Source organism: Ornithodoros turicata, chromosome 2, assembly GCF_037126465.1.
Source record: "Ornithodoros turicata isolate Travis chromosome 2, ASM3712646v1, whole genome shotgun sequence".
NCBI classification, from domain to species: Eukaryota; Metazoa; Arthropoda; class Arachnida; order Ixodida; family Argasidae; genus Ornithodoros; species Ornithodoros turicata.
The window spans coordinates 68,909,927-68,923,142 of record NC_088202.1 but is presented as its reverse complement, the minus strand read 5'-3'; the positions used below and the strand labels follow the sequence as shown (position 1 = coordinate 68,923,142).

The window sequence follows — 13,216 nt, the reverse complement described above, 5'->3', positions numbered from 1 at the left end:
GGGACTTTGTGGCTCTAAAAGTTTCAATGTAGCTCAGAAGAGAGCACTCAAGCAAATGTGAGCGCATAATCTGATGTTGGCCACAGCACAGCATCAGATTATGCACCCACATTTGCTCGTATGAAGCGTTTCGAAGCGTATTCGGCGTACCGTTAACTGCTCCTCTACCTCCAGGTTACCTACGGTGACGGGCAGAGCCAGATATTGACGAAAATGCAAAGTTTCCCAAACGCGACCGCCATTGATCAGAAGAATAAAGTGTTCAGCATCCTTCTGCCAGCCGACACTGCGACGTCACTCTTCACTGGTGCCGCCTGTGGGAATCATGAGTGCAGCGACAATGTTACGATGAGAATCGATGAAGCAGGCCAAGGTAATGCTTTGAGCAAAATGTACAGAAGTACCATAGATAGAGTTTAGCAGTGTGTACATGTGTAGAAATAGGACGTTTGCATAAAAAATAGTTCGACTCGTGTTCCGGGCGATCAGCGTCGTGTAGTTTTGTGTCGTGACTGAATTATACCGGACCCTTCATGTTGATCTGGTCGATGAGGTCGTCCACAAGCTTTGCGTTGAATGAGTGGATTGAGTAGTGGGCGCGTCTTACTGAAAATTTACATGGAGGCGTTAAGATGGAAACACGGAATGAGATATTGGTCCCGTGGGGCATGCAGGAACGCGCGTTTGTTTGCAATGCCACAGCTGGGTATCATCATCAGGGTCGCGCTGGAGCCAGCTGGAGCTCACTGCCATGTAACTCAAGTGTTCTGATGCGATAGCGTTGCTGGGCTACTCCCCGGGAAATTCATTTTGCCTGCGCTGAAAACTAATCTCAGACAATAGAAGGCGCGACGGGAACCGTGGGCGCGGAAGCGTTTATGGCAGAGTGCCAAGGCGGGAGAGCCACGTCTTGCTTCCTCGTGGCGTGTGCCTGCCGACATGAACAAACGTTCGTTGTCGGAATTCCAATAATGGTGCGTAGGCGCCGACTGCGTGGGGGCTGGGGGCCCACTCCCCGGAGCTTTTCCAGGGGGTCCAGACCGCCTCCGCAAAGTTGACGCACTTGAGATGAACGTTTCGAGGGATATCCCAAGCATCGCGTGTTTCATGCGAGTGAACATGAAAATCCTGCAAAAGTTTGCCTCACAACGTTACAGTACGGAACCCCCGACACCCTATCCGAGCTCTGTGTGTGTGTGTGGGGGGGGGGGTAGGGTTGTGACTCGGCTCGCTCCGACAGATTGAAAACTTTCCGCCGATGCGTTGGTGGCCGTTGTCTATGCGTTGCGGTAAATCCAGTTAGGCCTGTCGTCATCCACACAGATAACGCGTGAATGCTTTCGATAATTCAACTCAATGGCTCGCCAAATACACGGGAAAAAATAATTTAGTGCGGTCCATGCACCTGTAGAGGAACTCCACGTTCTCTACATCTGGTGACCAGAACGATGAACATCAAGTTCGGCGCAATTCGGCCCTTCACCATCCCAAATTTCTGACCACACCATCGACGAGCAACAGCACACTGTTGCCAGACCTGTAGTAGCGAAGCATTATAAATTTGATGGCCACTACACATTTTTCACACCAATTCTCGAAATTACACCCTGCAGAGTGGACATACACAAATTACACCCATTTCAGACCAGACATACACATATTACACCCATTTCAGACCAGAAATATGGTGTATTCTTTTTCTTGAGGGTGTAATAAGGGAGTAAAGCAATTGATACACCCAAAATAACCCGTAATACACCTAAAAAGGAGTTTTATTTCTTAGAGTGTACCACGACACGCTATCCCTGGAAGCCACCGCCATTACTCGACTCACCACGACCACCCTTCACCTCTCGACCACCAGCGACACGCCCACCGCTCCCGTGCCATTTCCATCCGCTGCCGATCCGACCGACCACGCAACGACGCGACCGCTCACTGATCATCCCATCCGCCAACCGACCATCGCTTCACGGCTTCCAGAGACCGACCTGCGCTATCCGCGGCTTCCAGCACACTCACGACCGAAAGCTTCATTTCCTGCATCTCGACGCTCATCCGCTGCCGGCCGCGACACCAGAGCAACGTGCTCGCCTGCCGGTTTCGGCGCCGACGCCACGGCAGCAGACGCCACGGCACGGACGAGGACACGGCGTCCACGGCGGACACGGTGTCCACGGCAAGGACAACGAGCAGCGGCAGCCGACGCCACGACACGTTTTCAGCCGGCGTCTCGGCAGCCCACACGGCTAACGCAGCCTCGCTAGTCCTGGGATCGACCCTATGAGCTCTCGCTCCCGTGCCAGTTGCGGCACCCAGGCCACGACTACGACACACGGCTCTGACGCCCGACGACTTCACCGATCATCTTCGGCAAGCCTCATCTCTGCAGCTTCCTCCCCGCTCATCGACCGTTTCACGCAACGTGTGGTGTGTCGGGCCGTGGACATGTCCAGCAGTGCGCGTCATCCACGGTCGCTCTTGCTCTCTCCCTCCGGTTTAGACGTGCCTCTTCGTTCTTTCTCGCCGCTGCGCGTCTGAGGGGGGAGCACTGCAGCGGGCCGTGGACAACGACGAAGATGGCCACGCGCCTCTAACTCCGGCCTCAGTTCCACCGCGTGGCCATGGAGATAGGCCACGACATTGAGTTCGATTGCGAACTTGACACACTGAAACGTTCTGATTTGTAAAGCGCAACAGCACTTAGTCCTATACATTGCAGTTCTGCTCGCACATTTGACACATGCCTGCAAACCATTACGCGCAATTTAAAATTATATCCTTGTTTTCTTCACAGTTCAACGATTGTTATCGTTTTGCTCCTCGCTGCATCAGCAGGAAGACCGCTAATTCTTTAGATCCCTCGTTTCATTGAATATGAGGGACTCACTTCTGAATATACGTCAATGCAAGATTTGCGGTTCCTATTCCGATTCGACATCACCTCACTTGCCCGACACTCGAAGAATGGATTACAGCACCTAATTTAGCTCCTTTCAACTTGCTGAGCGAGAAATGTCAATTTTTGGATTAGCCTTTTTTTCTCTATTAATCCACCGCCTGTGCGATGCGAGATCTTGAATGTGTTTGTCTGCGTGTGAGGGGGATATGTAAATTTAAAACACGCGGAGAGGTTGAATCTCTTGAGTGTCTGTGAATGTCTCGAGAAGCGGACTTCTTCTCCTTGCCGTTGCGTTGCGGGCTGCACGGTTGCCCTTGGTTCAACGAGCACGTCTGTCTGTCTGTCTGTCTGTCTGTCTGTCTGTGTGTGTGTGTGTGTGTGCGTGCGTGCGTGCGTGCGTGCGTGCGTGCGTGCGTGCGTGCGTGCGTGCGTGCGTGCGTGCGTGTGTGCGTGCGTGCGTGCGTGCGTGCGTGCGTGCGTGCGTGCGTGCGTGCGTGCGCGTGCGTGTGCGTGTGCGTGCGTGCGTGTGTGTGTGTGTGTGTGTGTGTGTGTGTGTGTGTGTGCGCGTGCGCGCGCTTTGTTTACTGTCTGTCTTCCATCCGACACTGATACAGTTTACATGATCGTTAACGCCCTCCAAGGACCGAATTGGGCAATATCGCGATACCAAAATCATTGATGTGAATCCGTCCTTGCTTCAAAATTGGAACTTCCCTAACGAGTAATATGGCATATAACAGACATGAACACACCACATCAATGAAAGATGGAAGTCACTGAAAAGGTTAGCCAGCTGTAGGACTCCAACCCACATCTTCTGGATTACCTATTATCAATTGTCTCATATACCACATCAGTTTCCATCGCAAAGAAAAGAAATTGTGAAGTGAATCAATTGAAAGGACACTCCGTTTCCTTGGAATGGCGATGAACGGCTGAGATGAAAATTATGAAAATCATATGACATCGGTTGGCCAGGCCCCTGGCATCCAGGGTTATCGGCCCGCGAAACTAGTATATCACATTTCAGGTGATGGACCGAAGGTGGTTTTTCGCGAATGTGCTCCGGTTAATTTGCAGTTCAAATTTTATTTTCATTTACAAGTTTATCGGAGTTCCACTGCTATGGAACGTATCGGTACCAACTTTTATTCGACGCAACTTACAAGCCATGTCTCCGCTGTATGAAGTTCCGATAAGAAGAACATTTTATTCTCACTAACGACCCGTCATCTTAACTTCCGTAAAATTAGTCAGTAAGAGGTGGTGCCACTGTCGGCAGGTTTTATCGATGCTTGACGTATTATCGCCCGCTCTATAGAGCTCACCGTTTGCGAATAGAGAAAGTAAAATCTCTTCTAGACGTATATCTTATAATATTACATGTAAGCAACTTCCTGCTGCCGTTGTGCAGTATCGAAGCAAGCAAGTCTCATCATTCCATTTGTTGGCACACGACTGAATGTCTTACAGAATCTGGATGCATTGTTGTTGTTACAGAAACATTTTATTTACTGTTTCGTGATTGGTCGTTCGTGTTCGTTGTTCCTGATTTCGTAGATTCGTTTCGTGATTTCACCCTTAGGCCAAGAAAGCAAGCATTTCTGCGAACAAGTTGCACTTTTTCTTAGTTGCACAAGTTCTGAGTGCGCGAAGCAAGTGAGCCGATGTGCAGTATACTGCAGGAATGAATGTATGAATGTATGAATGAGCATTCGAGGTATGCGGGTCAATAATAATAAATAGCTATGAAAACGACACTGGCAGCATATGAGAATGGAACAGGCACTGACCTTTTGCTCAAACCGTCATTATGGTGGTCTGTTATGTTGAATTGCAGGACATAGGCTGTTTTCAGCATTCACGTAGTGGCTGTCGATGGATGAACGAACAGTTTTTGTTAATATTCCCCAGACGTTGGCGCTTCCGGTGATGTCCTCCAACTCTCTTCACTTTCATGGGGTGAACTGAATGCTAGTGCTTAACTTACGTCGTCATGTCCCTTACTCAGTTCCAGGGGATCCGGTTGTCAAAATAACGTCGGTTGCAGCGACGAGTCCTACTTCATTCTACGTCCGCTGGACTATAGAAAACTACAATTTGACGTCCATAGACGGATACTGGGTTAGATATTGCGTCAAATCTTCGACTTCTTGTCGCTTGGTACAGTTGTCGAAAGCGTCGCTTACAGTGACAGGTCTCACACCGGGCACGACGTACAACGTCAAGGTGCAACCAAGAATAAAGACACGTGATGGAGCTATTGAACTCGGTTCAGTGGGTGAAGCACAGGTGTCTACTTGGACCATTGGTAAGTCAACATAGTTTATCGTAGACGAAGGGAAACTTCGAAACATCCACCTCCCAAAACTTGGGCACAGTACCTGCATTGCACGCTCTGAAACCTGCACAAGGCATGTGCTGACTGCGCAGCCTTCACTCTGTTTTATTTTTATTTTTCTTGACTGTACACACAGTACGCCTTCTTTCTTCTCCGTACACATGCGAACACCCTACGGCACCAGCTGATAGCATGCGAACTGTATTGCCATTATGAACCATTCAAACGAAAGTATTGACCTTCAACAATTGCCTCTTGTTCTTCTTATTTGTATACATGCACATTGAGATAGGAATAAGTAAAGCACTTGTGGAAGTCGGCAAAAAAAGGAAGAAAAAACAATGGAAGGATAAAAGTTCAGAAGGCCACTAAGTAAATGCAGTCATGAAGGAATGAAAGGCAAACAACGAAGGAGGGGGGGAAGCAAAAGAAGAGTGATTTATTACCAGTTAAACTATTAGAAAGGTATCTAGGGGCATGGTCAACGTTGCGGCGGAAGCCCCGCCCTCGTCAGGACTAAGGCGGAGCTTCCGCCGCAACGTTGACCATACCCCTAGATATCTTTCAAATCGTTTAAATTGTAATAAATCGCCCCTTTGTTTGCTTCCCCTACCTTCATTGTTTGCCTTTCATTCCTTCATTTATATATATATAGTTTCATATATTCATATACAGTCGACCCGCGTTTATCCGGACGGCTTCGTTTCCTGTGAAAATGTCCGTATAGCGGGGGAACCGAATAAGTGAAACACGAAAATCCAAAGTGATCCTAAAAGGACATCTTTATTGACCATTACACAGCAAACTATCCATTGTCATCTGTTTCATTCGAATATACGCATGCAGTTCTTGCAAACCTTTGCGAATGACATTGACTTGCGAAATATTGTTCTGTTGCTCGAAAAATAATATAATAGCGCTGTTCTCAGTGCCGCCCGCGCATTTTCTACCGTCACAGCTGGTGCCATCCACGCTTTCATCATCCGATTCTTCTTGAACACTATCGGAAGCGACGACACTGACGATGTCGTCATCTATGATTGCAGCGCAGGGGTCCTCGTTGCGGACCTTCTTAGTCTGAAATGACCAGACTGCTCAGGGGGGGTGGATTACTTTTGTTTAACGTTCAAAGTCGGAAAGGGAGAAAATTATTCCTAGCAACACCGTCTTTGTGTCAGTAAAAAGAAGGCCACGACCAGGGTTCTCGACCTCGATTGACTAGGTGTGGGCCAATTGTCATTCCTGGACAATGACCGGATAACTGAAGCCGATTGTTGGGTATTAGTCACTTCTGTTCCCTGGAATTCTCGTCCGAGTCCGGAAGCTGAAGTCCGGATAAACGAGGGCGAAATACATGGGGAGAAATCCGTCCCCATGCTTTTTTGTCCGGATAGCGCAGGATCCGGATAAATGAAGTCCGGATAAACGCGGGTCGACTGTATGTATTATATATATTTTTTTTTTGAAAAGTGCACTGATCCTAAGTTCTGTGCAACATGCTGCGCACGAAAACGAGCAGTTGATCCCAATAACCACACGAAAGCGGCAAACAATTGTTGAGGATTGCAAAACGAAAACCGACCTTTCTGAACATTTGTGGACACCGTTCGACTTCGGTCCTCACTGTGAGGCGACTCGTTGTTCCATCACAGCACCACCAGCAATAGAGGTAGGGTATCGTCCCTGGCGATGAAACTCCCCATTCATCATCATTAAATAAAGTTGTCGTTGTTGAACCTGATTTTAACAATGATGACTGGGGAGGTTCATTGCCATTGCTGGCGGTAATATGGAAGAATACAGCAGTTCCTCTCGCAGTCCGCACCCAAGTTGGCGTCGACTGCATTTGTGTACCTATTCTGCCTATAGTTCTATTTTGCGGAACCTTCTTGTTTTATTTCTGTACAAACTTGCGTCCAACGCTCAATTAATTGCGCTTGGTCATTCTTTAAGGAATAAATTTCCAGATTTCTTCATTATTCACTTCACCTATTCAATTAGCTGCATTCGAACCGTCTCATTGCCCGGCCGATAGTTCTATTTCTTCCGAAATATGAATACGTATGCTCATGAGCGAACCAGAAAAATGTAACTTTATAATTGCGCGATACACAGCCTTTCAAAGATCCACGCTGTAAAGTTCAGTTATACGCATGCTCGAGCTCGGCATTTTCAAGCTGATTTAGACTGCAGACCTATACACCCGAGTTCCTGGTAATTTTCATTGTTTCAATTCAATGATCAGCGAAGTGACGTTAATTCACCGTTTTGCTCTTCTTCATCTCTTGTCATGTTCAAGATAATTGGAAATTGTGTAGGTTGATGACTGTTGTCATATAGAAAGGTACAGGAAAGCAAGGAAAACTTTCCTATCAGACTGCGCAGGGTACAACCCTGTTCAGGAAGCATACAGACTAGTTGCTGCTGGCACAATGGTAGCTAATGTCACAAATATTGGATGACATGTGGAGAAAAGCACAGAACTGTGACCGAAAACCTTGCGAGAAGTTATTCCCAGAGTTATCAGTGATTCGTCTCTTTTCCTTTAATAATAATTCATTGTTTACATACAGCTCCTGCAAGCCCCATGTTGCACCTCTACCATGTACTCACTCCTCCTTGCCGACTCCACGTTGAATGGGCCTTCTACAATAGCACGTTAGCCTACATTCAGGTCTGTTTATGGAGCGCTAGACCTCTGCTGCCACGCGTTGTTGTGCACCTGTAACTGAGACGAAACATACCAACATGTTAACAGATCTCACTGGAGAACGGCACCTGGTTGAACTGCACAACGTCAGCCCATTGCAACGCCCACGTATATGACAGTGTGACAACAAAGGGATCGCTCATCCTTTGGAACCTTGAGTACTACACGACCTACAACTTGTTTGTAAGAGGCTGCAACGACAATGGGTGTGGTTCCGACAGCACCATTGCTTTCTCAACGCCAATTTATGGTAAGAAGACTCATACCCCAGAGTAGTAGGCACCGAGGTAATGTTGATGTTGCTGCGAATATAAATTTGAAAAATGCTGAGCCATGGGACTGAGGTGAGTTCAGAAAAAATGATTCAGTTTCCATAAACAACAGTCCGGGCTACGTGTACCATTGATGTGCTTGTAGATTCCAGCAGATCGCTCTTCCCAGGCTCAAGGTGTTTGACTAGCTGTGTAGGAACCCCAGTAGACGTGACGTCTTTCTTTGTAAGCACTAGTAGACGCGCGTGTCGCATGCAACAGTGCATACAGACTGACACTGGACGATGGGGAGACGTGGGAAATATCGACCTCATACGCTGACTCAACAGAAACTGCAGAAGCTCTCTTGAGGAACGCCCTATGTGTAATCACGGGTGTCAAGTCTTAACCTTTAATTCGACTGACGTACAGCCGCAGTAAGATTCAAATGTAACGCGCGAATATCGCCCCACAGGGACGGCAGCGCCGCGGAACGTCGCCACTGGATCCAAGGCTAAAGCCCGAATCCCATAACAAGCGACACGCGGCAGATACATGCGAGAAGCGACAAAATCAACGTCACTGCCGCCACACGAGCGTCAAAAAAGCTTTGTCGCGGCTGAATATTTCTGCATCTACTCCCAGTAGATATTTTTAGCATGTCGCTGAGTTCGTTGCCTGTTGTTTGACAAAACCAGCTAGATTTGGCGGTGTGAAACAAGGACTGAACGCGTGGGCAAGGGAAAGGGTGGAGAGGGCAACCAACAAAAGGAGCAGACGAAGAAGTGGACAGGGCGTTGGGAACTTCAACCGCAGCGCCACTGCGTTACGGCGAATATTACATAGCACCTTTATCACAAGTTCTCCTCGTTTTGACGAATGAAATACTATTTTTGGTATATTTATGGCAATTTACAACTTAGCTAGAATAAAATAAGCATTGCTTCTCCAAAAAAAAAAAAAATTTCTCGGCGACGAAATGTCGCTGCTCAAATGGACCAGGAAGTCGCGCCATGACCAGACGCGACAGCGACAAATTCTGCAGCGCGTCGCGTGTCGCTTGTTATGGGATCCGCGCTTAAGGGCGCATTGCATCGCATGAAGATCACGGCATCGTAACGCCGCTCATTGCACGAGCACGGGCGGCGATTGCGGGCGGATGCGATCTTCAGGCGACGCCAGCAACGCGCCCTAAGTCACAACACGCTCACAGCAGCACAATCTGCAATGCGCATTTTTCACATACGCGTCGTATCCTAGCGGTTCTCCAGCGAACCACGCTCGGAGCGCGTCAAAGCAAGTCCACGTGGGTAGCACAAAGGACCAAAACCGGTCCGGAGAGGGAACGATGAGCTCGCGTCGTTCGTGCAGTCTTCCCACTGGTCCCTACCTCTGTCGTTCCCTTACTGCGCCATCTAATGAAGACTGAGATAACCCTCTCCGGTGCCTCAAGGTCATGCGCATGCGCATAATCCGTTGTGAAAAAGGTCCATAGCTGCATGTGCGGTGATCCTCCCAGATGGCATGGCCGAGCTTCTGCCGTTAGGTAGCGCCGGCGTATCTCAAGTGCCACGGCGAACACCGCACGTCATTGGCGGCCGCGTACCCTGCACTGTCTGTCGTTCCGGTTAAATCTGACCGCGGCTGTACATTACAGCGTGAATGGTCAAGCAGTGTTGATTTTGTTAAACAAAACCAGGCGCACATGGTGCTAGCTGAACCCCTCATAACACTCATCGAAGAACAGATAAGGCTGACACAACATGGGGAAACATAAAAAGAAGGCTGTCGGCAGTGTCCACGTGAGTTCACCTCTCAGTCTCTCTTGAATGAAAATGAGAGCTACGTGTAGGCCCTGACGAGGCGTCTTGAGCGCGTCGCATCTTCCCTGCGGTTCTACTATACGCCCCCCAATACACCTCTATCGAAGAAGCGTCACCGTGACGTAATGATGACGTTAGTAGACAGAGCAACACCGAAACGGCGCGGGCGGAGCACATCGCTGCTTCACAAAGCCGTATCCCATCACGAATGTCAAGGATCGCTTCTTTGTATTAATAAGACACACAAATGAAGTCATGTGTTTAGTCGCTTTGGTGTCTTTAGTAGCGTTTCCTCTCGACTGCGGAAAGGAAAGAAGGATCCACCGAAGGGTTGCATCATGTCGAAAGTAAATGTCGTAATCGTGTGCGAAATATTGCTTGTTATTACGACTTAGTTCTCGCTTTATTTGCATGGATACACCACGTGCACTCCGGGAGGAACTCGCGCCCTCCAGGATCCTGAAGATGGAAGAACCCGGTAGCCATCTTTATAAAGGGCTGCCGAAAGAATGGAGCAAAACAAGGCCACACAACTAATAATATGTAAAGAGTTACATAAAGATCTTAGAATATGAAAAACTATATTTAAACGTAGACGGGTAGAAAATACAGCGAACCGGCAAGGAGGTACGGAAGAAAGAGCCTCAGGACGACAACCGCCAATATCTCGAACAGAGACTGTTCTTCTCTAGAAAGGTCTGTATTCGAAAAATCGGCGGCTCTCGTCCTGAGGCACTTCCTTTCATATTTAAACGTAGCTTTCTTGCGACTTATTGATAGAAGTTCTAGTTTACGAAGTTGGCGGCGCTGTTGTACCATGTGACGTCACTTGTTTGTTAGCAGGGAGAGGTCTATTATTTCCGAGTGTTCTCATAACGGAAAAAAAAAATGAAGAAGTCGCCACATAGTGGCAGATATATTCAGACAACTGTAGTTTTGAATGGCGCATACCTTGAACCCTACTCATTTTGTGAACTAATCTCAATCTCTCGGGCTTTCGTCTTGTTAAAGGGAGGGCCTCGTACAGTCGGGGCGATTCCGAAACTTAGCTAAAACTATCTTCTCGAGTACTGTACACATCTGTCAAAGTTTCATTCGGAATAATGAAGTCGTCTTCGAGGAATTTGTCGAAAAGTGCCGTAATAACAGACGAAGAATCCTGCATTTCACTCTCATGCAACGTCACGCATGACATCGGCCTGCGGGTAAGTCGCGCACTCTCCCATTGGCTGAGCAAGGAGCAAAGCAGCAGTTCGCAGTTGTCGCAGTTGCCATGGCAGGGAACGATCAGAGAGAGAAGAAAAAGTACCCACCCCCGTACCACACGAAGTATAACAGGGGTGAGCACTGATAGAGACAGAAAAAGCTAAGAAAAAGAGGAAGATCATGGAATAGAGAAAATACAAAGAGAGTGAAAATAGGAGGAAAGTAGACAAAATCTCTACCAACAATCAAGCGGGACCACAGCCAGGGGAACCGACCAGGCAAACCGCGGTTTCATTAATGACAAATCAAAGTAAAACAACAAAAAAACTACAAAGAAAGCATCTTCTCCCTAGTAGTCCTCGGGCTGTCTCCAATGTATACAATACAAATTAAGAACTCCACAGCCGCATGCAGCACCGGCCCCAGCCTCCGTGCTCAAAGGTCCAAGGATGTTCACCCAATACTACTGAGATGTTTGCAGAAAACATGTAATCTGGAAAGACTAAAACACGTCATGAGGAAAAGAGAGAAAAAAAAATTATACACCAAAGTTGTTGGGAGGGTGTTAAGGGTGTGCTGGGAAAATCATTACTTAGAGTAGTACATGAGCACTTGGTACCTCAGGGGCTTCGCATCACTGCCCGCCACCAATCCGGTCTCTCCACTCTTTCCGGTCTTTCAAGTCATGTTTCCGCACACTGGGTGTGATGAATGGACGTTTTTTTTTTTTTCTCTAGTGTTTTATCCTACGAGTATGAGTTACCATTTTGTATTGCTGGCTGGATTACATTCTACGGTGGTGATGTGACGCGCGTTTTCAGCTGACGCTGTAAAATGTCACCTGCGTCCAGATTTCGAACGATTGCTCCCGTGCAAATTGCGATAGCCGTATGACATTTTAATACACGGTAGAAGAATAAATTACCTATCGTTCGACGCTAAGATCGCGTTTGTGGGCCGCTTGACGGCTAATATTTTGTGGATATTTATAAAGCGCCGTGGCGTTCACTATAAGCGCAGCACGACAATGGCTGTCGGCGAGGCGAGAGCCAGGGGAATCTCCAACCTGCGTACCAAGTTTCATCTGCCTCTCACAGCAAGAAGCGCGTGAGAAATGGGTCTTCATTGCATTGGGAATTCCCATTATACAAGGAGTATCGAACGCTTCAATTACACTCTGCGAGGGTCACGTGACGCGCTCTCTCTGCGGACCCCGACCAATCTCGGGTGTGTCTGTCCTTAACAGCGGACGGCAATAGAAAAATATGCAGAGAGGCGGATCACATAATATGGATCCTAGTGGTCTGCAATTATGCTCCGGTATGCGATATCCACTTGTGCCTACTGTCAGCGTCATCAGGTTGAGTTCAGTTCCTGTTGACTACCTTTGTCTCTACAATTGAATCTTCGCCAATCGTGTACATTTCCATCATTTCCTTCGACAGCATCGAGTGCACCGGTCAACATTAGCATCGAGCACATCGCAAACGGAACGATGTTGTTGAGGTGGGAGAGGCCATTGCATCCTCGTGGTCCCTTAGATGGCTACGATGTCTGCTGGAAATGCGCGGAAGAAACGACTGTAGTGGATGCGGTGACAGACATAAAGTTCCTCATCAGTGGTAAGTACATCTTCTAGAATGAACGATACAGTGAATCTCAGATGAGGCGCCTGCAGCTTGAAGGTTGAATGGTCTCGTCAATAATTAGTAAGTCCAAGCGCAATTTCTACCGTGACATACGTACTAAATCGGTTAGAAGCGCTTAATGAGCATTTTTAGTTGTTAACTCGCATGATACTCCTACCATGAGCAGTGGTGGGCGTGTCACGAGGGGAGGCGAGGAAAAATGCCCAAAACAGAGATTGAGGTGAGGTGAGGTGAGGAAAATGCTTCGAGAGAGATTTCGAGGTGAGATGAGGAAACATTTTCGAGAAGGCGATTGAGATCAGGTGAGGTAAGCAAAAGTTTTCAACGGGGACGT

At 47.9% G+C, this 13,216-nt stretch overlaps 1 protein-coding gene across 2 annotated transcripts in view; it reads left to right on the top strand.

The window, feature by feature from the left end:
• Nucleotides 1-13,216, top strand: part of LOC135385530 (uncharacterized) — a 65,168-nt gene that overhangs the window by 46,240 nt on the left and 5,712 nt on the right. For both annotated transcript variants that reach the window (XM_064614891.1, XM_064614890.1), the window contains exons 7-11: nucleotides 175-373; nucleotides 4,914-5,213; nucleotides 7,817-7,917; nucleotides 8,002-8,203; nucleotides 12,679-12,855. In XM_064614891.1, the coding sequence (XP_064470961.1) occupies nucleotides 175-373; nucleotides 4,914-5,213; nucleotides 7,817-7,917; nucleotides 8,002-8,203; nucleotides 12,679-12,855 (979 nt within the window). The remainder of the gene's footprint in view (nucleotides 1-174; nucleotides 374-4,913; nucleotides 5,214-7,816; nucleotides 7,918-8,001; nucleotides 8,204-12,678; nucleotides 12,856-13,216) is intronic.